General features: G+C 39.5%; 1 protein-coding gene across 1 annotated transcript in view; it reads left to right on the top strand.

Moving 5' to 3' along the window:
- Positions 1-10,620: 10,620 nt before the first annotated feature.
- Positions 10,621-27,446, top strand: part of LOC124291869 (dual oxidase 2-like) — a 70,018-nt gene continuing 53,192 nt past the window's right edge. The window contains 2 exon segments of the mRNA XM_046728935.1: positions 10,621-10,846; positions 11,773-11,877. Of these exon segments, the coding sequence (XP_046584891.1) occupies positions 10,798-10,846; positions 11,773-11,877 (154 nt within the window). The 5' untranslated portion in view covers positions 10,621-10,797.

Here is a 27,446-nt window from a genome sequence, read left to right on the forward strand (position 1 = left end):
ACCACGTGGTTTGCTCCTTCACTGAAAGGACAATTGAGTTTTATCAAAACGGCTCAAGTCCCTTCAATTTTTTTACGATAACCGACAGTGATCTGCGTCCAGCTAAATGTTAACAAGATTAGTGGCTTTATAAGTCAACATGAGCCCAATACTGTTGTGTGATACTACTTGGTTTATTCAGGAGTAAATAAGGCCACCGGCCCATATTACAACACAATCATACACTATATAAGGAGCAAAAGTAGTAATGATGTACAGGGGTTTGACAATAATCGCTTTGTGTTCTATTAAGAAACTTGGCACGTCTTTTAAGTCCCCAGAAGACATATTTAGTAAGGCAGTTTACAATATGAGAATTATCGCTTTTACAGAGCATAATCGATTTTTGTAAATATGGAGATTTACAATAATAGTCTGGCAAAATACTTTTCCTTAGATCTGAGTAAACTGGACATTGTAATAAAAAATGAAACTCAGATTCTTGCACAGGTACTATACAGAGTGGGCATAATCTATCCTCTGGTGTAATTATATATTGTCTACCAACTTCAGTCATTAGATTATGATTTGAGCAACGGAATTTACAAAGAGCAATGCGATAAGCGGTAATATTGATTGATAAGTAGTTTAACATGAGCCAAATAGTGTCGTGTAATGATGGCTGTGCCAGTCTCATTGTCCACACAACATCTTACAAACAGGTGATGATGGATTCCGCAAAAATCAACATAATCATACCGGGCTCGCTCTGCTTATATGGGTGAACACAGAGACACTGGTGTTTTACAGTAGGCGGCTGGTAGGTACGACTGACATTATTGCGGAGGCGGCCATATCAGCTTTGGCGAAGCAGCATCAGTGGCCAAGCTTCCAGGCAAGGATGGACATCTGAGCTGACAATACGAATCACCGCCGACTGAGAACGGCATTTGATGCAAAGAGATATCGGGGTAAGCGTGTGCCGCTCTATATGAAGGAACCTCCAAGACATGTCTGTACCGAATGTGAAGGAACCTCCAAGACACGTTTGTACTGAATGTGAAGGAACCTCCAAGACACGTCTGTACTGAATGTGAAGGAACTTCCAAGACACGTCTGTACTGAATGTGAAGCCCATTTCTGGTGTCCCCCGCCGTGATGTTGCTGGAATATTGCTAAAAGCGGCGTAAAACCAAACTCAGTCAGTCAGTCTGTACTGAATGTGAAGGAACCTCCAAGACATGTCTGTACTGAACGTGAAGGAACCTCCAAGACATGTATGTACTGAACGTGAAGGAACCTCCATGACACGTCTGTACTGAATGTGAAGGAACCTCCAAGACACGTACGTCTGTACTGAATGTGAAGGAACTTCCAAGACACGTCTGTACTGAATGTGAAGGAACCTCCAAGACACGTCTGTACTGAATGTGAAGGAACCTCCAAGACATGTCTGTACTGAATGTGAAGGAACCTCCAAGACATGTCTGTACTGAATGTGAAGGAACCTCCAAGACACATCTGTACTAAATGTGAAGGAACCTCCAAGACATGTCTGTACTGAATGTGAAGGAACCTCCAAGACACGTCTGTACTGAATGTGAAGGAACCTCCAAGACACGTCTGTACTGAATGTGAACGAACCTCCAAGACATGTCTGTACTGAATGTGAAGGAACCTCCAAGACATGTCTGTACTGAATGTGAAGGAACCTCCAAGACATGTCTATACTGAATATGAAGGAACTTCCAAGACATACCTGTACTGAATGTGAAGGAACATCCAAGACATGTCTATACTGAATATGAAGGAACTTCCAAGACATGTCTGTACTGAATATGAAGGAACTCCCAAGACATGTCTGTACTGAATGTGAAGGAACCTCCAAGACACGTCCGTGCTGAATGTGAAGGAACCTTCAAGACACGTCTGTACTGAATGTGAAGGAACCTCCAAGACATGTCTGTACTGAATGTGAAGGAACCTCCAAGACATGTCTGTACTGAATGTGAAGGAACCTCCAAGCCATGTCTGTACTGAATGTGAAGGAACCTCCAAGACACGTCTGTACTGAATGTGAAGGAACCTCCAAGCCATGTCTGTACTGAATGTGAAGGAACTTCCAAGACATGTCTGTACTGAATGTGAACGAACCTCCAAGCCATGTCTGTACTGAATCTGAAGGCATTCAGATGCCTGGGGTGTAAATATGTTTACAAGCGGCTGTCGGCTCCATTTTATTCATGAAAAGTGAATAACAGTCTAGAATTTCATAAGGCTGTGATCTCCAAGCAGAGAGTATATTACCACAAGTCGAGCAAGATGCATATACAGTACGTCTTAGAATATCAACGGAAATTGTTGGATAATGCATAGGGTAAGAAAGGTTAATATTTCAGATATTTAGATTACAAGGACAACATTATTTCATCCTCTATACCTGTAAGGACAGGTTCTTGAGAAGATGTTAGTTTCACTTCACTTTATTTCCGTAATCAGGCCACCGGCCCATATTACAATACAAAAAACATTATAGTTAGATCGAAGCAGCAACAGTTATGTTTTAAGCATTAAACATATAAGCACGCTTCTTCATGCCAAGAAATATGTATTTGGCAAGGCAGTTCAAAACAGCTGAAATTTGTGACATGAATAATATTGATATTATACTTGATAAATGATTTTCACAGAAATATTTAGGTAATTATAAAATGGACATTCAAATACGAAATGATATTCACTTTCACTTGGTACAATGTTTCAGATTCACTTAGGATACCAAGCATCTCAGAGCTCATCATCACCATCATCCACACAGAGAAAGTCTCTTCCATCTTGTGTCTTCGTCCATGATTCCTGGAGGTCTACAGCTGAACTGCCATGTAGTAGAGGAGGAAGTACCTCGATGCGGTGTCGGTAGAGGGCTGATTTCACACTTGGAAATGATGCCAGGGTAGCTGCATCATCGTCATCTTGATGCCCGAGGTCTTCATTGTACACCTGCTGGACTGGGGAGATGACTTCTTGAACACGCTGGCGGTGACGACTAACGAGACGAACATGCTCTGCGTTTTCAACAGGGGAATGAGTGTGATCACTGGTGGAAGTGACATGATCGCCCATGGTACTACAGCGGTCCCTACGTCCTTGAACAACACATTTACAATGTGTGGTAACATGTCGTCTAACGTTGAGTCGGTATCTGTAACCTGACGTGAATGACCTGCTGTCCGCCATGCTGAGAAATGAAGAACTCTGCTCTCTGTAGAAATGCCATTTTGCAATGGAAAGAAGACCTGGTATTTTATTAACATAATGGTGTCATGGCCCAGAGTACAAAAATACATGATTGTTTGTTTGTTTGTTTGTTTGTTTGTGCACAAACAATACATAAATATAAATATATTGCATCGATATATAGCAGTCAGACAGGTAAGTTTCTCTTCAGATAGATTGATAGGCTTTTAATAACATTCATATTTTTTTAGCATAACGACTGCTTAAACTAAAATACAGGTGGATTTATATGATAATACCCAGGAATAAATTGCATCCTACTTGTATGGTGGTAAGGACATACTAATAGAAAGTGGTATTCATCTTCTAAGACATCTAAATGACACTTGATACATATTGACATAGTATTGTCTACATTGTCTTTATTGAAACGCAACTGTGGGACACCCAATTTGTGCGATAACACAATCTTTCTGGAACTGGTATGTTGTGTTGTCTACCTTCATCAGTCATTAAATCATGATTACAACATCTAAGTTTACCCAAAGCTATTCTATATGATTTCATCGTTATCTATCTATCTATCCATCTATCTATCAATGGAAAAACGTATATGGCGCTATATCCAGAATTAAATGCTCTGCAACGCTTGAGACTCTGCCGGAAACTTAGTGTCATATGCTGTGCTTTGAATGAGTCCAGGTCGTGGTTAGATCTCAGATGTTATGTGTAATAAATATGAAGTTGTTAGTAGTAAATATCTAATTTTGATAAAATGTCAAAAGCACGTCTCCTTCACATGTTTATGAAATACCCCCTCCCCTCTTGCACTTGTTTGTGACACGTAAAACTAAACATCCAGCACATACCTTAACTTATCTGGCTACAATTGTGATGACGTCAGCATTTTACCATTGAAACCATTGGAGGGCACTAGTTTTGGTCGTGTGGCATCACCAGATAGTTGTCTGAAGTCACTAAAAGGAAACATACAAGCACGTTCGGTGCCGAACTAAATCTAGCGCTGTTAAATCTACATATAACCTAGCTTTACGCTAAAAGCACAACGTGTGTAATTAAAATACTGTTCAGTTCCGCATCAAGTCATTAACAATTAAATTACATTTGTGACGTCATTCCATTGTTTGCTCGCTCCATTACTTTTCGGAAATGGAGCGATGTGTACCAGTTTCAAATGAAAGCCTTCATTTTGTCATTTTGACATTTAATTTTGATAACAGAAATTACCCCAGTTCTTTGAATGTAATTTAAGCAGGGTAATATCCTCGTAACTCTCCATTCCTTACAAACAATGTGCCTCGGCCCCTCCGGGGCCTCGGCTCCATTATTTTAAAGGAATGGAGAGTTACTCGGACATTACCCTCTACGTAAACACTGTAGGTCTTCATGAGCTCCGTCCTACAGGTTAGCAATCCTGTATACAACACCAGGCCTGTGGTACACAGAGTATACTCTGTAGGTCTTTATGACATCCAACCTACAGGTTAGCAGCCCTGTACACAATACCAGGCCTGTGGTACACAGAGTAAACACTGTAGGTCTTCATGACATCCGACCTACAGGTTAGCAGCCCTGTACACAACACCGCGCCTGTGGTACACAGAGTAAACACTGTAGGTCTTTATGACATCCGACCTACAGGTTAGCAGCCCTGTATGCAACACCAGGCCTGTGGTTCACAGAGTAAACACTGTAGGTCTTTATGACATCCGACCTACAGGTTAGCAGCCCTGTATACAACACCAGGCCTGTGGTTCACAGAGTAAACACTGTAGGTCTTCATGACATCCGACCTACAGGTTAGCAATCCTGTATACAACACCAGGCCTGTGGTACACAGAGTAAACACTATATCTCTTCATGACATCCGACCTACAGGTTAGCAATCCTGTACACAACACCGCGCCTGTGGTACACAGAGTATACTCTGTAGGTCTTCATCACATCCGACCTACGAGTTAGCAGCCCTGTACACAATACCAGGCCTGTGGTACACAGAGTAAACACTGTAGGTCTTCATCACATCCGACCTACAGGTTAGCAGCCCTGTACACAACACCGCGCCTGTGGTACACAGAGTAAACACTGTAGGTCTTCATCACATCCGACCTACAGGTTAGCAGCCCTGTACACAACACCGCGCCTGTGGTACACAGAGTAAACACTGTAGGTCTTCATCACATCCGACCTACAGGTTGGCAGCCCTGTATGCAACACCAGGCCTGTGGTACAGAGAGTAAACACTGTAGGTCTTCATGACATCCGACCTACAGGTTAGCAGCCCTGTATGCAACACCAGGCCTGTGGTACACAGAGTAAACACTGTAGGTCTTCATGACATCCGACCTACAGGTTAGCAGCCCTGTACACAACACCGCGCCTGTGGTACACAGAGTAAACACTGTAGGTCTTCATCACATCCGACCTACAGGTTGGCAGCCCTGTATGCAACACCAGGCCTGTGGTACAGAGAGTAAACACTGTAGGTCTTCATGACATCCGACCTACAGGTTAGCAGCCCTGTATGCAACACCAGGCCTGTGGTACACAGAGTAAACACTGTAGGTCTTCATGACATCCGACCTACAGGTTAGCAGCCCTGTACACAACACCGCGCCTGTGGTACACAGAGTTAACACTGTAGGTCTTCATGACATCCGACCTACAGGTTAGCAGCCCTGTATACAATACCGCGCCTGTGGTACACAGAGTAAACACTGTAGGTCTTCATGACATCCGACCTACAGGTTAGCAATCCTGTATACAACACCGCGCCTGTGGTACACAGAGTAAACACTGTAGGTCTTTATGACATCCAACCTACAGGTTAGCAATCCTGTATACAACACCAGGCCTGTGGTACACAGGGTAAACACTGTAGGTCTTCATGACATCCGACCTACAGGTTAGCAATCCTGTATACAACACCAGGCCTGTGGTACAGGTAAACACTATATCTCTTCATGACATCCGACACAATCCTGTACACAACACCGCGCCTGTGGTACACAGAGGTCTACGAGTCATGTACACAATACCAGGCCTGTGGTACACAGGAGTAAACACATCCGACCTACAGGTTAGCAGCCCTGTACACAACACCGCGCCTGTGGTACACAGAGTAAACACTGTAGGTCTTCATCACATCCGACCTACAGGTTAGCAGCCCTGTACACAACACCAGGCCTGTGGTACACAGATGCAACACCAACACAGTAGGTCTTCATGACAGCCCTGTATGCAACACCAGTAGGTCTTCATGACATCCGACCTACAGGTTAGCAGCCCTGTACACAACACCGCGCCTGTGGTACACAGAGTAAACACTGTAGGTCTTCATCACATCCGACCTACAGGTTGGCAGCCCTGTATGCAACACCAGGCCCTGTGGTACAGAGAGTAAACACTGTAGGTCTTCATGACATCCGACCTACAGGTTAGCAGCCCTGTATGCAACACCAGGCCTGTGGTACACAGAGTAAACACTGTAGGTCTTCATGACATCCGACCTACAGGTTAGCAGCCCTGTATGACAACACCGCGCCTGTGGTACACAGAGAGTAAACACTGTAGGTCTTCATGACATCCGACCTACAGGTTAGCAGCCCTGTATACAACACCGCGCCTGCCTGTAGGTCTTCACACATCCGACCCACAGGTTAGCAGCCCTGTATACAACACCGCGCCTGTGGTACACAGAGTAAACACTGTAGGTCTTCATGACATCCGACCTACAGGTTAGCAGCCCTGTATGCAACACCAGGCCTGTGGTACACAGAGTAAACACTGTAGGTCTTCATGACATCCGACCTACAGGTTAGCAGCCCTGTACACAACACCGCGCCTGTGGTACACAGAGTAAACACTGTAGGTCTTCATCACATCCGACCTACAGGTTAGCAGCCCTGTATGCAACACCGCGCCTGCTGCACACAGAGTAAACACTGTAGGTCTTCATGACATCCGACCTACAGGTTAGCAGCCCTGTACACAACACCGCGCCTGTGGTACACAGAGTAAACACTGTAGGTCTTCATGACATCCGACCTACAGGTTAGCAGCCCTGTATGCAACACCGCGCCTGCTGCACACAGAGTAAACACTGTAGGTCTTCATGACATCCGACCTACAGGTTAGCAATCCTGTATACAACACCGCGCCTGTGGTACACAGAGTAAACACTGTAGGTCTTCATGACATCCAACCTACAGGTTAGCAATCCTGTATACAACACCAGGCCTGTAGTACACAGGGTAAACACTGTAGGTCTTCATGACATCCGACCTACAGGTTAGCAATCCTGTATACAACACCGCGCCTGTGGTACACAGAGTATACACTGTAGGTCTTCATGACATCCGACCTACAGGTTAGCAGCCCTGTATGCAACACCGCGCCTGTGGTACACAGAGTAAACACTGTAGGTCTTCATGACATCCGACCTACAGGTTAGCAGCCCTGTACACAACACCGCGCCTGTGGTACACAGAGTAAACACTGTAGGTCTTCATCACATCCGACCTACAGGTTAGCAGCCCTGTATGCAGCACCGCGCCTGCTGCACACAGAGTAAACACTGTAGGTCTTCATGACATCCGACCTACAGGTTGGCAGCCCTGTACACAACACCGCGCCTGTGGTACACAGAGTAAACACTGTAGGTCTTCATGACATCCGACCTACAGGTTAGCAGCCCTGTATGCAACACCGCGCCTGCTGCACACAGAGTAAACACTGTAGGTCTTCATGACATCCGACCTACAGGTTAGCAGCCCTGTACACAACACCGCGCCTGCTGTACACAGAGTAAACATTGTAGGTCTTCATGACATCCGACCTACAGGTTAGCAGCCCTGTACACAACACCGCGCCTGTGGTACACAGAGTAAACACTGTAGGTCTTTAAGAGCTGCGTCATCCGCTACGTGCGACCCATGTTCCGCTTACTGACACAGAGTGCAGCGCTTAACTCTACCAATAGGAGGAATCTGTTTTGGCACTAGTTTCACATTAACAAAGCACAAGCTGGCGGCAGTGTCTACAGGCAAATATATGTAAAAATATTTATTTAGTAAACTTGCTCGACATGAGGTTGTATACCAAGTCTTGTGTGTACACGATATCCTCAGGATGTATGTAGATACAATGTCGTGCACAGTTTCGCTGAATCACACGTGTAGTACAGTGTAGCGGAAGTACATCCTTCAGTAGATGTCACACACAAACATTGTGTTATGTCATAATCATAACTGAAGTATCTCATCCTGTATCCTGATCGATGTTTTATGAGAATATACGATAATTATGTTTATGTCACGCTTCCTCCGATACCTTCCAGTCATGTACACATGGCGCGTGACTGCAATTATGGACACTCATACATAGGAGAAACATCGAGGCCCGTCAACACCAGAATCAAGGAACATCAGACATCAACCATCAAATCGGACCAGAAATCAGCCATATCAGACCACATAGCAGCTCATCCTAATCACCAAATCAATTCACCATCCTCGCTACAAACCAACCAGACTTTACCAAACACAAGATAAATGAAGGAATTAACATCAACCGATACCGACCACTGATTAATAGAGCTCAAGGCTACTTCATCCCCACTGCCTCATCAATCAACCCTAGCCTCTTGTATAAACAGTATTGGCTTCTCCTGGCTTCTATGTGTATCCCCGTTGTCCTCTGCTACCCTTTATTCGCTATTATCACATTGTTAATCTAGTATACATTCTATGCCCTGTGTATCATCGGCTTCCGCTGGCCTCTATGTTTATCCCTGTAATCCCCTGTTATCCCTTTATTTGTCATCATCACATCGTTATTCCGCTTTCCCTTGTTAATTAGTCTGTACACGAGGGCTCCTTTCCACAAAATGATCTGTGCGTTGAGACAATGGTAGCCTATACTATAGGAGAGACTTATGACAGGCGTTGTGCTATGATATCTTCGTGGAACGGTGCTCTGGGTAACTCTTACGTATACTTGCACAGATAAGTGATTATGTCTGTTATTGTGAAACACTCTCAGAAGAAGCTAAGCGATACCTTGAAACAAAGAAATTCTTCGTATATGTTACGAAGAACCACAGGGGCTTGTAACGCTAAAAACTGCCATCAGGGTATATACTATCACTGACAGTAAGTTTAAATTTGGGGTCCAACCTAAATGGTAAATTTGGATTTCAATGTGTGATGAATAACTAAAGCGTTCCAATCTTCGTCCATCTATAACCACACACAACAGCTTATCGCCTTGTCATCTACTTTGTGACAGATGTAATCACCCTGAACCACCTTGTCCTCTACTTTGTTACCGATGTAATCACAATGAACCGCCTTGTCATCTACTTTGTTACCGATGTAATCACAATGAACCGCCTTGTCATCTACTTTGTTACCGATGTAATCACAATGAACCGCCTTGTCATCTACTTTGTTACCGATGTAATCACAATGAACCGCCTTGTCCTCTACTTTGTTACCGATGTAATCACAATCAACCGCCTTGTCCTCTACTTTGTTACCGATGTAATCACCATGAACCGCCTTGTCCTCTACTTTGTGACAGATGTAATCACCCTGAACCACCTTGTCATCTACTTTGTTACCAATGTAATCACCCTGAACTGCCTTGTCATCTACTTTGTTACCGATGTAATCACCCTGAACCGCCTTGTCCTCTACTTTGTTACCGATGTAATCACCATGAACCGCCTTGTCCTCTACTTTGTGACAGATGTAATCACACTGAACCACCTTGTCCTCGACTTTGTGACAGATGTAATCACCATGAACCGCCTTGTCATCTACTTTGTTACCAATGTAATCACCCTGAACTGCCTTGTCATCTACTTTGTGACAGATGTAATCACCCTGAACCACCTTGTTCTCTACTCTGTTACCTATGTAATCACCCTGAACCACCTTCTCCTCTACTTTGTTACCGATGTAATCACCCTGAACCACCTTGTCCTCTACTTTGTTACCGATGTTATCACCCTGAACTGCCTTGTCATCTACTTTGTTACGGATGTACACGTAATCACCCTGAACCGCCTTGTCCTCTACTTTGTTACCGATGTATTCTCCATGAATACAAATGCAGCAACAGGGTGAACACAACACGTTGAGCACTGATAACATCAGCCCTTCTGTAGGCGACATTTATAGCCAGTGTAACCGTGAGCTGTAGGAACGCCAGCCCACGCCGATGTGTGTTTTGGAATGTATATATCGTGGTTTTGTGTGCGTGCGTGTGTTCAGTATGGAATTATATTGTATTGTATAGTTCCTAGCAGTTAATTCTAAGTCCTTGACTTGTTCAGTCAAAAAAATATATATTTGTCCCTGGAACAACAATGCACGGTACCGTGCCTTATAGAATGTATACAATTGTATATCCTTCACAGGTTGTAGTTAATGACATGTAACATATTCATAAGCGTTCTCTAACAGATAACATCCTTGTCCACACTGTGTCCTACTGAACAAGGAAGAAAATCACCAAGGGTATATTACCGGTGACGGAGGGAGTCACTCACACGCTATGACTCGCCAGGGATACATCGCTGTCTGTGTAGGGCTCGTTATATCAGGTATGTGCATTAACACAATATTTTCAACACATTATGGAAAGTTCAGCAAATCACATGTGTCTTAGAAAAGCGCATTTCATTTTGAGAATATGATTACCGTCTGAAGGACGATTGGTCTAGCTCGGTCGGATAAACACTTCGTCACGACTTATTTAACATATACCAGACTTGTACACACAGACTTAAAAAATTTAAAATATAGTGACGGGCATGTTTGTATATATTACATTTTGGGATACGTTAATCAGAGGAGATATACCAGTCTGTTTTACTGTGTTTAGTTTGACCATCTCCTAGTCAGATTCATAGTCCACACACAATAGAAGAGGAGGGGAAAGGGGGAGGGAGGGGGGCAGATATTGTGTTTAGTTTATGTACAATGTACCTTGCTCATCACCAGAAAACACAGGCTAATATACCAGTATGGTTTCTCTCTGTTTGCTGTGCGTACCGAAGTAGACAATACAGGGGTAAAACAGAAGAGTATACCCGTATGTTCTACTTGTGTGCATTTTGTGTACCGGAGTCATCACATCACATACAACACAGAGGGGTATACAAGTGTGTTTTACTATGTTTAGTGTGTGTACCGGAGTCATCACATCACATACAACACAGAGGGGTATGCCAGTGTGTTTTACTATGTTTAGTGTGTGTACCGGAGTCATAACATCACATACAACACAGAGGGGTATGCCAGTGTGTTTTACTATGTTTAGTGTGTGTACCGGAGTCATAACATCACATACAACACAGAGGGGTATACCAGTGTGTTTTACTATGTTTAGTGTGTGTACCGGAGTCATCACATCACATACAACACAGAGGGGTATACCAGTCTGTTTTACTATGTTTAGTGTGTGTACCGGATCCATCACATCACATACAACACAGAGGGGTATACCAGTCTGTTTTACTATGTTTAGTGTGTGTACCGGATCCATCACATGGACAGAGCGGGATTGAGAAGGAACTGCATCCTCAAAATGGATTCTACAACAACCTATTTGAGCCTGAATGGGGGACCACAGGTAGGTCTTTAATAATACAAATAATAATGATGTTGTTGATGATGATGATGATGATGATGAGGAGGAGGAGGAGGAGGAGGAGGAGGAGGAGGAAGAGGATAAAAACGACCTTAAATACGAAGAGGGCGTCATGGGAAATGACTATAGATAATATTTCAGGAATTCCAGACCAACAAAGATACGCTTAGTTCTATAATACTGTTTTTTGCCGCTTTACAATTTTGATCAAACCACGGTTTCGACTGCTTACTATTTTTGGAAATATTTTTACACCCAATCGTTGCTTTTGCGGCAGATGTTATTTTTTCATATAGTGAGCTAGTGATACGAATAATGCATTCTTGAATATTGTCAACTTGAACATTGTCAATTTCATAACAAAATAATTCGATACATTTAGAATCAATATGATTGGAAAAATTCCTTTGTCATTGTTCAGCTTATTAATTTTAGACCGAGAGGAATATTGAGGACGATCACACCAGTTGATAACATACAGCCGTGGGACGATCCCGACTATGACTATGTTTTGAATAGACCTACTGCAGACTGGTATGCAAGTTACTTGCCTATCACATGTTCATGGAAAGCTGATTAGATACTGAATTAATTTTTCCGCGGTCACGGTAAAATTTGCAGTCATGATAACGGCAGTGTTCGATCAATGTGTTGAGCCTGTCTTCCGGTATACATCGGTATGGGAAGGTAAACACTGAAATAGTTACGTTCGAGGTTCATGATTTTATGAAGGTTATTAAGCAACTGTCAGCATTATTTCATAAAATGCGTCTTCTGCTAAATTTATCCGTAAAGGTTTAAGTATGGGGGTAATCTTTTCTATGAAATACGTACCGTTACGGAAGTCGATAAGTTCGATCTCACTACTGTATAGAGAAGTAACCTAAATTCTTTAGTGTATGTTTTCGGAGAAGTCGGTGTATCGATCGTCTCTGACATGGTATATCAAACATCAGTTTCATTACGTTTTCAATTTCCATACACGTGTAAAGCATCGGTTATATGTCGTGATACGTAGTCATATAAATCTGCAAAATATACGTAAAATGTAAAATGATAAAGACCTGTAACCTCCTTAACAGCTGATAATAGATATAATAAATAAATATAGATGCAAAAAATAGAACTGACAAATCCTTATCTATCTCTTTAATTGTCAGCTAGTGAAAAAGAAAATTCTTCATTGTGTTCTAGTAGTAACGTGTAAAGTGTGATCAGTCCCAAAGAAAGACCATGGATCAAATCAAGAAACCAGCACACAAAAAAATATAGCAAATAATTTATTTGCATACAAACTGTTTATGACAAAATAATGAATACAGTGTGTACACCAACATCATGAAGGCAAAGACTTGCATGTAACTTAACCGGATGGACTTTTAAAAGCCTAAGAAAACAAGATTGATCTCCAATAACACCATGTGACACAGTGGTGACTGCAATTTGGAAACATTTACCATCTGAACAAGTCCCAGGATTCAAACAGACGAATACAACAGACCTTAAGACATCAGGCACAACTGGTTTCAGTTCACACCCTAGACACATATACATGATTTCATTATATCTCGATATCAGTGAATTAACCAGTTCCTGTTTACTAGTTATAAATGAAAGTGTCTGGCAGAATATCCTGGGAAAATAGGCTGTTTGTGCTGCAAAGCTGTAGGAAGGAAACATGTTTCTTCTCTCGAGAATGGCCTACTGGGTAGGAATTCAACAAACTCTGTGAATAAATTTTACATTGAATTAGAGATATTTTGTAACACAATTTCAGTATATTTTGTTTTGGCAACATAATAATAATTTTCTTGGAAATCTCCGCTAAAAAAGTAAGTAATTTTGTCTTAACAAATGCTGAGAGGGAAAATAGATATGAGGATTAAAAACCAGTGTCTTTGCAAACAAGACTTAGTGTTAACTCATTGGTTTGGGAAAAACATGCAGTAAGAGGAACAGTGTTTTGTTTTGTTTTTCAAACTGGAGTGCACCAGTTCAACCAAAGATTATTGATTGTCTCAATTATATTTACCATGTACTTTCTTGTTCACTGGCTTGGCCTCTTGGTTTAGGCCTAGGGGTAGCTGATTGCCCAGTTGGGTTCTCCAGTCTTGGTCACTTCTAGGGTATTTAGGCTGTTTTCATTGATGTGAAATGCTGCCATGTACATCCTAAAAAATAGCATTAAAGTAGCATTTTCACATTTGCCAAAAATAAAACCCACAAAGAAATACATTATCTGAATGAACATATTTCCCTGATTTCCCATTTTTGAAAGTGGGTTAAAAGTTACCTATATATACAGCTGCCATGGTGTTTTTACAAGGGGTCCATAAATACCTAAGTTTTATGCCAGTGCAGAGCAGTCATTTTCATTTTGTTTATTGTACATTTCCTTAAAGAGAAAGAATGAGAATCAACATTTTAATCATGCCCTAACACACACATGCACACGCACACACACAAAATTCACAAATTCTACCCATTTTAACATGGTAGGGGACCAGTCCCTGGTGGATAATTATCTGATATGACTTATTTTTAATTACGTTTTAGTAATTATGTGCTCTCTCTTACCACCGCGCCCATATGGAAAGGGACAGCCAGGTGTTCGAGAAGCACGTTCACAGACACAGCTATTTATTCATTAACCTGCGCTGTGCCGTCTCCATCCGTTCTCGAACACCTGGCTGTCCCTTTCTCTGCACCCCTCCCTCGTAACAAATAGTGAACTGTGTCAATATTTTAATGATAGATTGTTAAACAACTTTTTTTATTTTTAGGACAAAAATTCGGCAAAAAACCTCACAGAGTGGGTATGATGTTTTGATTATGATCAGCGTTTCATTGAGTATTTTATGCTTATTAGTTTTCGAGTTAGATTGCAATTCATCTGTCCCCTTTTGAGCCAAACGGACTACAGAGGGATTCACAAAATCCGCACGACAACAGTAAACAATCTATGCCCTTCCTCTCTTGACTCTTGTCAAATAGAATTTCTTTCGAATTTCCAATTTCGAAATTGCGCTTCGTGTCACTTTCAACTCGATGGCGTATACACTAGATCTACTGAAATGTCACCACACTGAGCGGACTCACATGACGTCACACCCACAAACGGCAGACCGCTAAAAATAAAAATATGCATACGAGTGGGCGGGGCTAAAGTGGTTTTAGTTTTGGTTCATATTTATAATTTTTACGACTATTGTTCGTAAATGGATGGTGCAGATGTGGTATATATTCATGTTTGAATGGCATTATGTAATAAAAATGCATAGTGTTTAACCTTTTTAAAAATCATTTAAACCTCAGCATTTAAAAAAACCCGTGTTGACTGTAGTTATGCAACAGAGCGAAAATAGAGATCACCAACAAAACGAAATATAGTTGCAGGCAACGATGAGGTCTCCTTGGCTTTACCTTCTATCTATTGTATCTGAGGGCTAGATATCATCGTCCAAAACGGAGCCAGAACACTTGTTTTGACAGGCGAGCGGATCTTCAAAATACAGCCGGGGTCGCGGGGGTCATGTACCTTTTCAAGTAGTTTTGGAGAAGAAATAGTTCCCTCTTTAAAAGGCTGTATCTCAGTTGTTCTTGGGTCTACGTTCAAAACAATTAGTGTTCTGGAATCACCAGGACATCATCTACCATACTGACACGTTTTGTGCAGAATTTTCACATTTTGGGAGCAAACTACTCAGAAAGTGCTGAAAAACATGGCCAAAAACTGAAAACAAAAATAACTGCCAAACGGTACGTTTTAGCGACTTGACCATTCAGGCAAAATTGTTGGGAATTCGATTGTGCATCTGTCCCCTTTGCTATTGGGCCAAGAGCCTAGAGATTTTTAAGGGGAATATCTACACCTCGGTGCGCATCTGTGTGATTTTTTGTAAGCGATTCGGAGCATTGGTTTAGGAGTTATGTTTGTAACAAAAATCGGCGGAATAATAAATAATAATAATAATAATAATCCGAACGATTACAATAGGTCTCCTGCCTAGAGGCAAGGAGCCCTAACAAAGTTATGTTAGCCCAGTGATGGACTTCTCTGTTTGAAAAACAGATATCCCAACCAAAACAGTACAGGACACTGTTTATGAAGAAAGAGTAGCTTCATTACTTAAGCCGCTAGAAGCCAAAATAGCTGCTGTTTCTGGAAATGTAGAATTGAATACAGTGCCAGAATGCACTGTTATCAAGAGGTATAAATATTTCATAATGCTCTTTGAACCTGACACGAGTTCCACTTGGCGACCATGTTGTGAGCCACTGTCAACCTTTATTATGATATACATGTTACTATCGGCTTATGAATTACTATGTCATGACCATAACTTGTTAGAAATCAACTATATGAATTATGATTGTGGACAAATAAGAGGCAGAGCATTTGGGAGAAAGGATATTTTTATAAAATAGGATTTCCTAATTTTTTAAATAAAAAGTAGGATTTCCTATTTTTTTAATTTTCCATATATGCTTGAAATCAATTGTTCTAAAGTTGATTACACTTATGATGATAATACCTTTAATATATATCACTCAAAGCTTTCATATTAAGTAATACATTTATAAACTAGGATTTCCTAAAAAAAATTATAAAGTAGGATTTCCTATTTTTTAAAATTTTCCATTGTTAGTAAACAAAACACAGGAAATTTTACAAATATTCCTGACACTACATACTGTAGCCTCATCAAACTTTTTATTTGTATGAGGTCATGTTCGCTTAAAAAAAACATTTTCGTTCATACATGTTCCTTTCCTTCGTCGTGTGACCTCGGCTAATCATCACCTACTACATTTTTCCAGTGTTTGATGCATTTTGGGCTGTTTCATAGGCGTACCAATGTAATTCAGAAAAGAGAACAGAAAACCGTACTTATTCAAAACAAATAAAAACTATGTGTGGCACGTAGTCTAAGACATTTCTGTATTCTTGACTACACCTTGACAGTCGGACCCAATGTTTACATTACCTGCCACGCCTCTTGCCGCTTCGCCGACGTCACGCTCGGACCAAACTTCCCTTCCAACACTCTGGCGTTTGTTTTCACGAGTTCTGTCAAAAGCAGGACCTCGTCTTTAGTCCAATTAGGTTTTCTCTTCTTTATCTCAGACTCCGACATATGTTTCACAATGTATTACCGCGATATCTCAATGTGTCGTCTGCCGTAAATAGCAAAAGGGAGATCCCAACGAAAGCCATTTTCACACCTTTTTATAAAAGAGTTCCGCCGGAAGTCTAAAAATAACTCGGATTCACCCTAGTGATCACGTACGGAAGCGCTGAAGGGACCTCATGAAATAAAAATTATTTTGAGCGCACAAGTTAATATCTTGAGCGCTCAAGTTAGTTATCTTGAGCGCACAAGTTAGTATATTGAACACCATTCGGGTCCAACAACGACCGTACAGTATCCTGTTTCACGATTAAACCGCATAGGGTACATTTTTGATGCATCAACGATAACCATGTCTTTGTTCAGATCGTCGAAGTTGTCCGCAATAAAGTATGGGTAGCCTCGTGGTTAAAGCGTTCGATCGTCACGCCTGGGTTTGATTTCCCATATGGGTACAATGTGTGCAGTCCATTTCTCGTGTTCCCCACCGTGATATTGCTGGAATATTGCCAAAAGCGGTGTAAACCGTACTCACTCACTGTAACATTAGCAAATCTGGTATCTGGTGCGAAAGAGGGACATACACCTCAGAATACGCTTCGTATGGCGTACTATACTATACCATGATTTTTGACAAGAAGATGTGTTATGTGTTTGTATCGGAACCCAAGACCGAAATAAGCATGAATCAGCTCGCGTTTCCGCTCCTCCTTGCTTCCACATGAACTGCTTATGAAGCAGTGTATCTCAATATACGAAGTTGAGCGCTCAACATACTAACGTGTGCGCTCAAGATATTAACTTGTGCGCTCAAGATATTAACTTGTGCGCTCAAGATATTAACTTGTGCGCTCAATATATTAACTTGTGCGCTCAATATACTAACTTGTGCGCTCAAGATAAATTATATTTCATCAGGTCCCTTCAGCGCTTCCGTACGTAATCACGCGGGTATGCACTACGAAAAAAACTTAGTTTGTCTTTGGAAACTTAGCTAAGTTTCTGACTTAGTAGCTTTATGAATAGCATCTTAAGTCTTAGACTTAGCTAAGTCAGTTTTAAAAAGCTTAAGTTTGGACTTAGGAAAAATCTTAGTTTCTTTATGAATACCGCCGCCCCTGGGCCCTGTTCCTCAAAGCGATCGTAGCGCTGCGACAGTCGTAAGTCTATGTTAAAGTATGGGAGTTCCGACTGTCGTTGCGCTACGATCGCTTTGAGGAACGGGGCCCAGGTAGCACCATCACTGATAAAGGAAGTACAGTGAAACACGCAAAGAGTGGTAGCCATCCAGGTGAAGATGGTATGCCTATACCGTTGTTTAAACAGTTTTTCACAATATTCATACTATTTATGAACAGTGTGTTTAACTGTGGCAGCGGTAATGTCTGGGATTGTTGGAATGTCGGACTGATTGTTCCATTACACAAGTCAAGTGGTAACAAGAACCTTGACAACTGTGAAGGAATGATCTGTTATCTTATTAATGCCTATATTACTTTATAGAATAATATCGTACTGGATAAGATAACCATCAACAAAATACTCCTGAAGGTGATATACTGGACACACAAGATTATTGGGTAACGTGGAGAAAAGTTCATTTTTTTCTGGCTTTTTCCTTGAAGAAATTGGAATGAATATAAGGATATATGGTTGCCAAGTGACGTGTTCGTCTACTTGAACGACCTTTGAAAACTGCCATGATCACTCAGACGCCAATCAGAAAAACAAGCTTTCAAGCTTTATGTGCTATTTAAACTGACTAACGTATCAAACGAACATTTTCAGGTAAATATTTTTCTGTTCTGTTATTACTTTTCACTAAATAGATAAAAATAATTGAAGCATCGGGTTATCCTTATGACGATACACTGAAACCATTATACCCAACCAATGTCGAGTCACACATATTTGTCTGCTGACAACAAACTATGGTAGAATGGAGATCAACATACCGTGTATTTAATCCACACCCAACTGAACTTTAGATTCACCCAAGCTAAATTTAAAACTTAAAACACTAATCCCAACCCTATTGGTTTGTCAGTTGGACAACAAGGAAGTACGAAAAACCAACATGTGTTACTTATGGTCTATATATTCGTATTTCATTTCACGTGGACAGAACCCATCCCATCTGCACAAATATGACGTACTTCCTGGTTGCAGTCACCATACAAGTATCAGTATCCAATTGAAGCAGTGAATCTGGGTGTTGTACAATCAGATATATACATACATGAGCAGGTAAACAATGTCAGGTGATCTGGGTGTTCTACAACCAGATATATACATACATGAGCATGTAAACAGTGTCAGGTGATCTGGGTGTTGTACAATCAGATATATACATACATGAGCAGGTAAACAATGTCAGGTGATCTGGGTGTTGTACAATCAGATATATACATACATGATCAGGTAAACAATGTCAGGTGATCTGGGTGTTGTACAATCAGATATATACATACATGATCAAGTAAACAATGTCAGGTGATCTGGGTGTTGTACATTCAGATATATACATACATGATCAAGTAAACAATGTCAGGTGATCTGGGTGTTGTACAATCAGATATATACATACATGATCAAGTAAACAATGTCAGGTGATCTGGGTGTTGTACAATCAGCTATATACATACATGAGCAAGTAAACAATGTCAGGTGATCTGGGTGTTTTACAATCAGATATATACATACATGATCAAATAAACAATGTCAGTTGATCTGGGTGTTGTACAATCAGATATATACATACATGATCAAGTAAACAATGTGAGGTGTTCTAGGTGTTGAACAATCAGTTATATACATACATGAGCAGGTAAACAGTGTCAGGTGATCTGGGTGTTGTACATTCAGATATATACATACATGATCAGGTAAACAGTGTCAGGTGATCTGGGTGTTGTACAATCAGATATATACATACATGATCAGGTAAACAATGTCAAGTGATCTGGGTGTTGTACAATCAGATATATACATACATGATCAGGTAAACAATGTGAGGTGTTCTGGGTGTTGTACAATCAGATATATACATACATGAGCAGGTAAACAATGTCAGGTGATCTGGGTGTTGTACAATCAGACATACACATACATGAACAGGTAAACAATGTCAGGTGATCTGGGTGTTGTACAATCAGATATATACATACATGATCAGGTAAACAATGTCAGGTGATCTGGGTGTTGTACAATCGGATATATACATACATGATCAAGTAAACAATGTCAGGTGATCTGGGTGTTGTACAATCAGATATATACATACATGATCAAGTAAACAATGTCAGGTGATCTTGGTGTTGTACAATCAGATATATACATACATGATCAAGTAAACAATGTCAGGTGATCTGGGTGTTGTACAATCAGATATATACATACATGATCAAGTAAACAATGTCAGGTGATCTGGGTGTTGTACAATCAGATATATACATACATGATCAAGTAAACAATGTCAGGTGATCTGGGTGTTGTACAATCAGATATATACATACATGATCAAGTAAACAATGTCAGGTGATCTGGGTGTTTTACAATCAGATATATACATACATGATCAAGTAAACAATGTCAGGTGATCTGGGTGTTGTACAATCAGATATATACATACAATGTCAGGTGATCTGGGTGTTGATCAGATATATACATACATGATCAAGTAAACAATGTCAGGTGATCTGGGTGTTGTACAATCAGATATATACATACATGATCAAGTAAACAATGTCAGGTGATCTGGGTGTTGTACAATCAGATATATACATACATGATCAGGTAAACAATGTCAGGTGATCTGGGTGTTGTACAATCAGATATATACATACATGATCAGGTAAACAATGTCAGGTGATCTGGGTGTTGTACAATCAGATATATACATACATGATCAAGTAAACAATGTCAGGTGATCTGGTTGTGTTGTACAATCAGTATATATACAATACATGATCATCAGTAAACAATGTCAGGTGATCTGGGTGTTGTACAATCAGATATATACATACATGATCAAGTAAACAATGTCAGGTGATCTGGGTGTTGTACAATCAGATATATACATACATGATCAGGTAAACAATGTCAGGTGATCTGGGTGTTGTACAATCAGATATATACATACATGATCAGGTAAACAATGTCAGGTGATCTTGGTGTTGTACAATCAGATATATATGCATACATGATCAAGTAAACAATGTGAGGTGATCTGGATGTTGTACAATCTGTTGTATACATGCATGATCAGGTAAACAATGTCAGGTGATCTGGGTGTTGTACAATCAGATATATACATACATGATCAAGTAAACAATGTCAGGTGATCTGGGTGTTGTACAATCAGATATATACATACATGATCAAGTTAACAATGTCAGGTGATCTGGGTGTTGTACAATCAGATATATACATACATGATCAAGTAAACAATGTGAGGTGTTCAAGGTGTTGTACAATCAAATATATACATACATGATCAGGTAAACAGTGTCAGGTGATCTGGGTGTTGTACAATCAGATACATACATACATTATCAGGTAAACAATGTCAGGTGTTCTGGGTGTTGTACAATCAGATATATACATACATGATCAGGTAAACAGTGTCAGGTGATCTGGGTGTTGTACAATCAGATATATACATACATGAGCAGGTAAACAGTGTCAGGTGATCTGGGTGTTGTACAATCAGATATATACATACATGAGCAGGTAAACAGTGTTAGGTGATCTGGGTGTTGTACAATCAGATATCTACATACATGAACAGGTAAACAATGTCAGGTGATCTGGGTGTTGTACAATATGATATATACATACATGATCAAGTAAACAATGTCAGGTGATCTGGGTGTTGTACAATCAGATATATATGCTTACATGATCAAGTAAACAATGTCAGGTGATATGGGTGTTGTACAATCTGTTGTATACCTGCATGATCAGGTAAACAATGTCAGATGATCTGGGTGTTGTACAATCAGATATATACATACATGATCAAATAAACAATGTCAGGTGATCTGGGTGTTGTACAATCAGATATATACATACATGATCAAGTAAACAATGTCAGGTGATCTGGGTGTTGTACAATCAGATATATACATACATGATCAAGTAAACAATGTCAGGTGATCTGGGTGTTGTACAATCAGATATATACATACATGATCAAGTAAACAATGTCAGGTGATCTGGGTGTTGTACAATCAGATATATACATACATGATCAAGTAAACAATGTCAGGTGTTCTGGGTGTTGTACAATCAGATATATACATACATGATCAGGTAAACAATGTCAGGTGATCTGGGTGTTGTACAATCAGATATATACATACATGATCAAGTAAACAATGTCAGGTGATCTGGGTGTTGTACAATCAGATATATACATACATGATCAAGTAAACAATGTCAGGTGATCTGGGTGTTGTACAATCAGATATATATACATACATGATCAAGTAAACAATGTCAGGTGATCTGGGTGTTGTACAATCAGATATAATCAATACATATATACATGATCAAGTAAACAATGTCAGGTGATCTGGGTGTTGTACAATCAGATATATACATACATGATCAAGTAAACAATGTAAAAGTGTACTGGGTGTTGTACAATCAGATATATATACATACATGATCAGGTAAACAATGTCAGGTGATCTGGGTGTTGTACAATCAGATATATATACATACATGATCAGGTAAACAATGTCAGGTGTTCTGGGTGTTGTACAATCAGATATATACATACATGATCAAGTAAACAATGTCAGGTGATCTGGGTGTTGTACAATCAGATATATACATACATGATCAAGTAAACAATGTCAGGTGATCTGGGTGTTGTACAATCAGATATATACATACATGATCAAGTAAACAATGTCAGGTGATCTGGGTGTTGTACAATCAGATATATACATACATGATCAAGTAAACAATGTCAGGTGATCTGGGTGTTGTACAATCAGATATATACATACATGATCAAGTAAACAATGTCAGGTGATCTGGGTGTTGTACAATCAGATATATACATACATGATCAAGTAAACAATGTCAGGTGATCTGGGTGTTGTACAATCAGATATATACATACATGATCAAGTAAACAATGTAAAAGTGTTCTGGGTGTTGTACAATCAGATATATACATACATGATCAAGTAAACAATGTCAGGTGATCTGGGTGTTGTACAATCAGATATATACATACATGATCAAGTAAACAATGTCAGGTGTTCTGGGTGTTGTACAATCAGATATATACATACATGATCAAGTAAACAATGTCAGGTGATCTGGGTGTTGTACAATCAGATATATACATACATGATCAAGTAAACAATGTCAGGTGATCTGGGTGTTGTACAATCAGATATATACATACATGATCAGGTAAACAATGTCAGGTGATCTGGGTGTTGTACAATCAGATATATACATACATGATCAAGTAAACAATGTCAGGTGATCTGGGTGTTGTACAATCAGATATATACATACATGATCAAGTAAACAATGTCAGGTGATCTGGGTGTTGTACAATCAGATATATACATACATGATCAAGTAAACAATGTCAGGTGATCTGGGTGTTGTACAATCAGATATATACATACATGATCAAGTAAACAATGTCAGGTGTTCTGGGTGTTACAATCAGATATATACATACATGAGCAGGTACAATCAGATATATACATACATGATCAGGTAAACAATGTCAGGTGATCTGGGTGTTGTACAATCAGATATATACATATACATGATCAAGGTAAACAATGTCAGGTGATCTGGGTGTTGTACAATCAGATATATACATACATGATCAAGTAAACAATGTCAGGTGATCTGGGTGTTGTACAATCAGATATATACATACATGATCAAGTAAACAATGTCAGGTGATCTGGGTGTTGTACAATCAGATATATACATACATGATCAAGTAAACAATGTCAGGTGATCTGGGTGTTGTACAATCAGATATATACATACATGATCAAGTAAACAATGTCAGGTGATCTGGGTGTTGTACAATCAGATATATATACATACATGATCAAGTAAACAATGTCAGGTGTTCTGGGTGTTGTACAATCAGATATATACATACATGATCAAGTAAACAATGTCAGGTGATCTGGGTGTTGTACAATCAGATATATACATACATGATCAAGTAAACAATGTCAGGTGATCTGGGTGTTGTACAATCAGATATATACATACATGAGCAGGTAAACAATGTCAGGTGATCTGGGTGTTGTACAATCAGATATATACATACATGAACAGGTAAACAATGTCAGGTGTGTCTGGGTGTTGTACAATCAGATATATACATACATGATCAAGTAAACAATGTCAGGTGATCTGGGTGTTGTACAATCAAGATATATACATACATGATCAAGTAAACAATGTCAGGTGATCTGGGTGTTGTACAATCAGATATATACATACATGATCAAGTAAACAATGTCAGGTGATCTGGGTGTTGTACAATCAGATATATACATACATGATCAAGTAAACAATGTCAGGTGATCTGGGTGTTGTACAATCAGATATATACATACATGATCAAGTAAACAATGTCAGGTGATCTGGGTGTTGTACAATCAGATATATACATACATGATCAAGTAAACAATGTAAAAGTGTTCTGGGTGTTGTACAATCAGATATATACATACATGATCAAGTAAACAATGTCAGGTGATCTGGGTGTTGTACAATCAGATATATACATACATGATCAAGTAAACAATGTAAAAGTGTTCTGGGTGTTGTACAATCAGATATATACATACATGAGCAGGTAAACAATGTCAGGTGATCTGGGTGTTGTACAATCTGTTGTATACATACATGAACAGGTAAACAGTGCGAAGTGATCTGGGTGTTGTACAATCAGATATATACATACATGATCAAGTAAACAATGTCAGGTGATCTGGGTGTTGTACAATCAGATATATACATACATGATCAAGTAAACAATGTCAGGTGATCTGGGTGTTGTACAATCAGATATATACATACATGATCAAGTAAACAATGTCAGGTGATCTGGGTGTTGTACAATCAGATATATACATACATGATCAAGTAAACAATGTCAGGTGATCTGGGTGTTGTACAATCAGATATATACATACATGATCAAGTAAACAATGTCAGGTGATCTGGGTGTTGTACAATCAGATATATACATACATGATCAAGTAAACAATGTCAGGTGATCTGGGTGTTGTACAATCAGATATATACATACATGATCAAGTAAACAATGTCAGGTGATCTGGGTGTTGTACAATCAGATATATACATACATGATCAAGTAAACAATGTCAGGTGATCTGGGTGTTGTACAATCAGATATATACATACATGATCAGGTAAACAATGTCAGGTGATCTGGGTGTTGTACAATCAGATATATACATACATGATCAGGTAAACAATGTCAGGTGATCTGGGTGTTGTACAATCAGATATATATGCATACATGATCAAGTAAACAATGTCAGGTGATCTGGGTGTTGTACAATCAGATATATACATACATGATCAGGTAAACAATGTCAGGTGATCTGGGTGTTGTACAATCAGATATATACATACATGATCAAGTAAACAATGTCAGGTGATCTGGGTGTTGTACAATCAGATATATACATACATGATCAAGTAAACAATGTCAGGTGATCTGGGTGTTGTGTACAATCAGATATATACATACATGATCAAGTAAACAATGTCAGGTGATCTGGGTGTTGTACAATCAGATATATACATACATGATCAAGTAAACAATGTCAGGTCAGTGATCTGGGTGTTGTACAATCAGATATATACATACATGATCAAGTAAACAATGTCAGGTGTCTGGGTCTGGGTGTTGTACAATCAGATATATACATACATGATCAGGTAAACAATGTCAGGTGATCTGGGTGTTGTACAATCAGATATATACATACATGATCAAGGTAAACAATGTCAGGTGATCTGGGTGTTGTACAATCAGATATATACATACATGATCAGGTAAACAATGTCAGGTGATCTGGGTGTTGTACAATCAGATATATACATACATGATCAGGTAAACAATGTCAGGTGATCTGGGTGTTGTACAATCAGATATATACATACATGATCAAGTAAACAATGTCAGGTGATCTGGGTGTTGTACAATCAGATATATACATACATGATCAAGTAAACAATGTCAGGTGATCTGGGTGTTGTACAATCAGATATATACATACATGATCAAGTAAACAATGTCAGGTGATCTGGGTGTTGTACAATCAGATATATACATACATGATCAAGTAAACAATGTCAGGTGATCTGGGTGTTGTACAATCAGATATATACATACATGATCAAGTAAACAATGTCAGGTGATCTGGGTGTTGTACAATCAGATCATATACATACATGATCAAGTAAACAATGTCAGGTGATCTGGGTGTTGTACAATCAGATATATACATACATGATCAAGTAAACAATGTCAGGTGTTCTGGGTGTTGTACAATCAGATATATACATACATGATCAAGTAAACAATGTCAGGTGATCTGGGTGTTGTACAATCAGATATATACATACATGATCAAGTAAACAATGTCAGGTGTTCTGGGTGTTGTACAATCAGATATATACATACATGATCAGGTAAACAATGTCAGGTGATCTGGGTGTTGTACAATCAGATATATACATACATGATCAGGTAAACAATGTCAGGTGATCTGGGTGTTGTACAATCAGATATATACATACATGATCAGGTAAACAATGTCAGGTGATCTGGGTGTTGTACAATCAGATATATACATACATGATCAAGTAAACAATGTCAGGTGATCTGGGTGTTGTACAATCAGATATATACATACATGATCAAGTAAACAATGTCAGGTGATCTGGGTGTTGTACAATCAGATATATACATACATGATCAAGTAAACAATGTCAGGTGATCTGGGTGTTGTACAATCAGATATATACATACATGATCAAGTAAACAATGTCAGGTGATCTGGGTGTTGTACAATCAGATATATACATACATGATCAAGTAAACAATGTCAGGTGATCTGGGTGTTGTACAATCAGATATATACATACATGATCAAGTAAACAATGTCAGGTGATCTGGGTGTTGTACAATCAGATATATACATACATGATCAAGTAAACAATGTCAGGGTGATCTGGGTGTTGTACAATCAGATATATACATACATGATCAAGTAAACAATGTCAGGTGATCTGGGTGTTGTACAATCAGATATATACATACATGATCAAGTAAACAATGTCAGGGGTGATCTGGGTGTTGTACAATCAGATATATAT

This window comes from Haliotis rubra, unplaced genomic scaffold, assembly GCF_003918875.1.
Source record: "Haliotis rubra isolate DU_JTF1 unplaced genomic scaffold, ASM391887v1 Scf50, whole genome shotgun sequence".
Classification (NCBI taxonomy): domain Eukaryota; kingdom Metazoa; phylum Mollusca; class Gastropoda; order Lepetellida; family Haliotidae; genus Haliotis; species Haliotis rubra.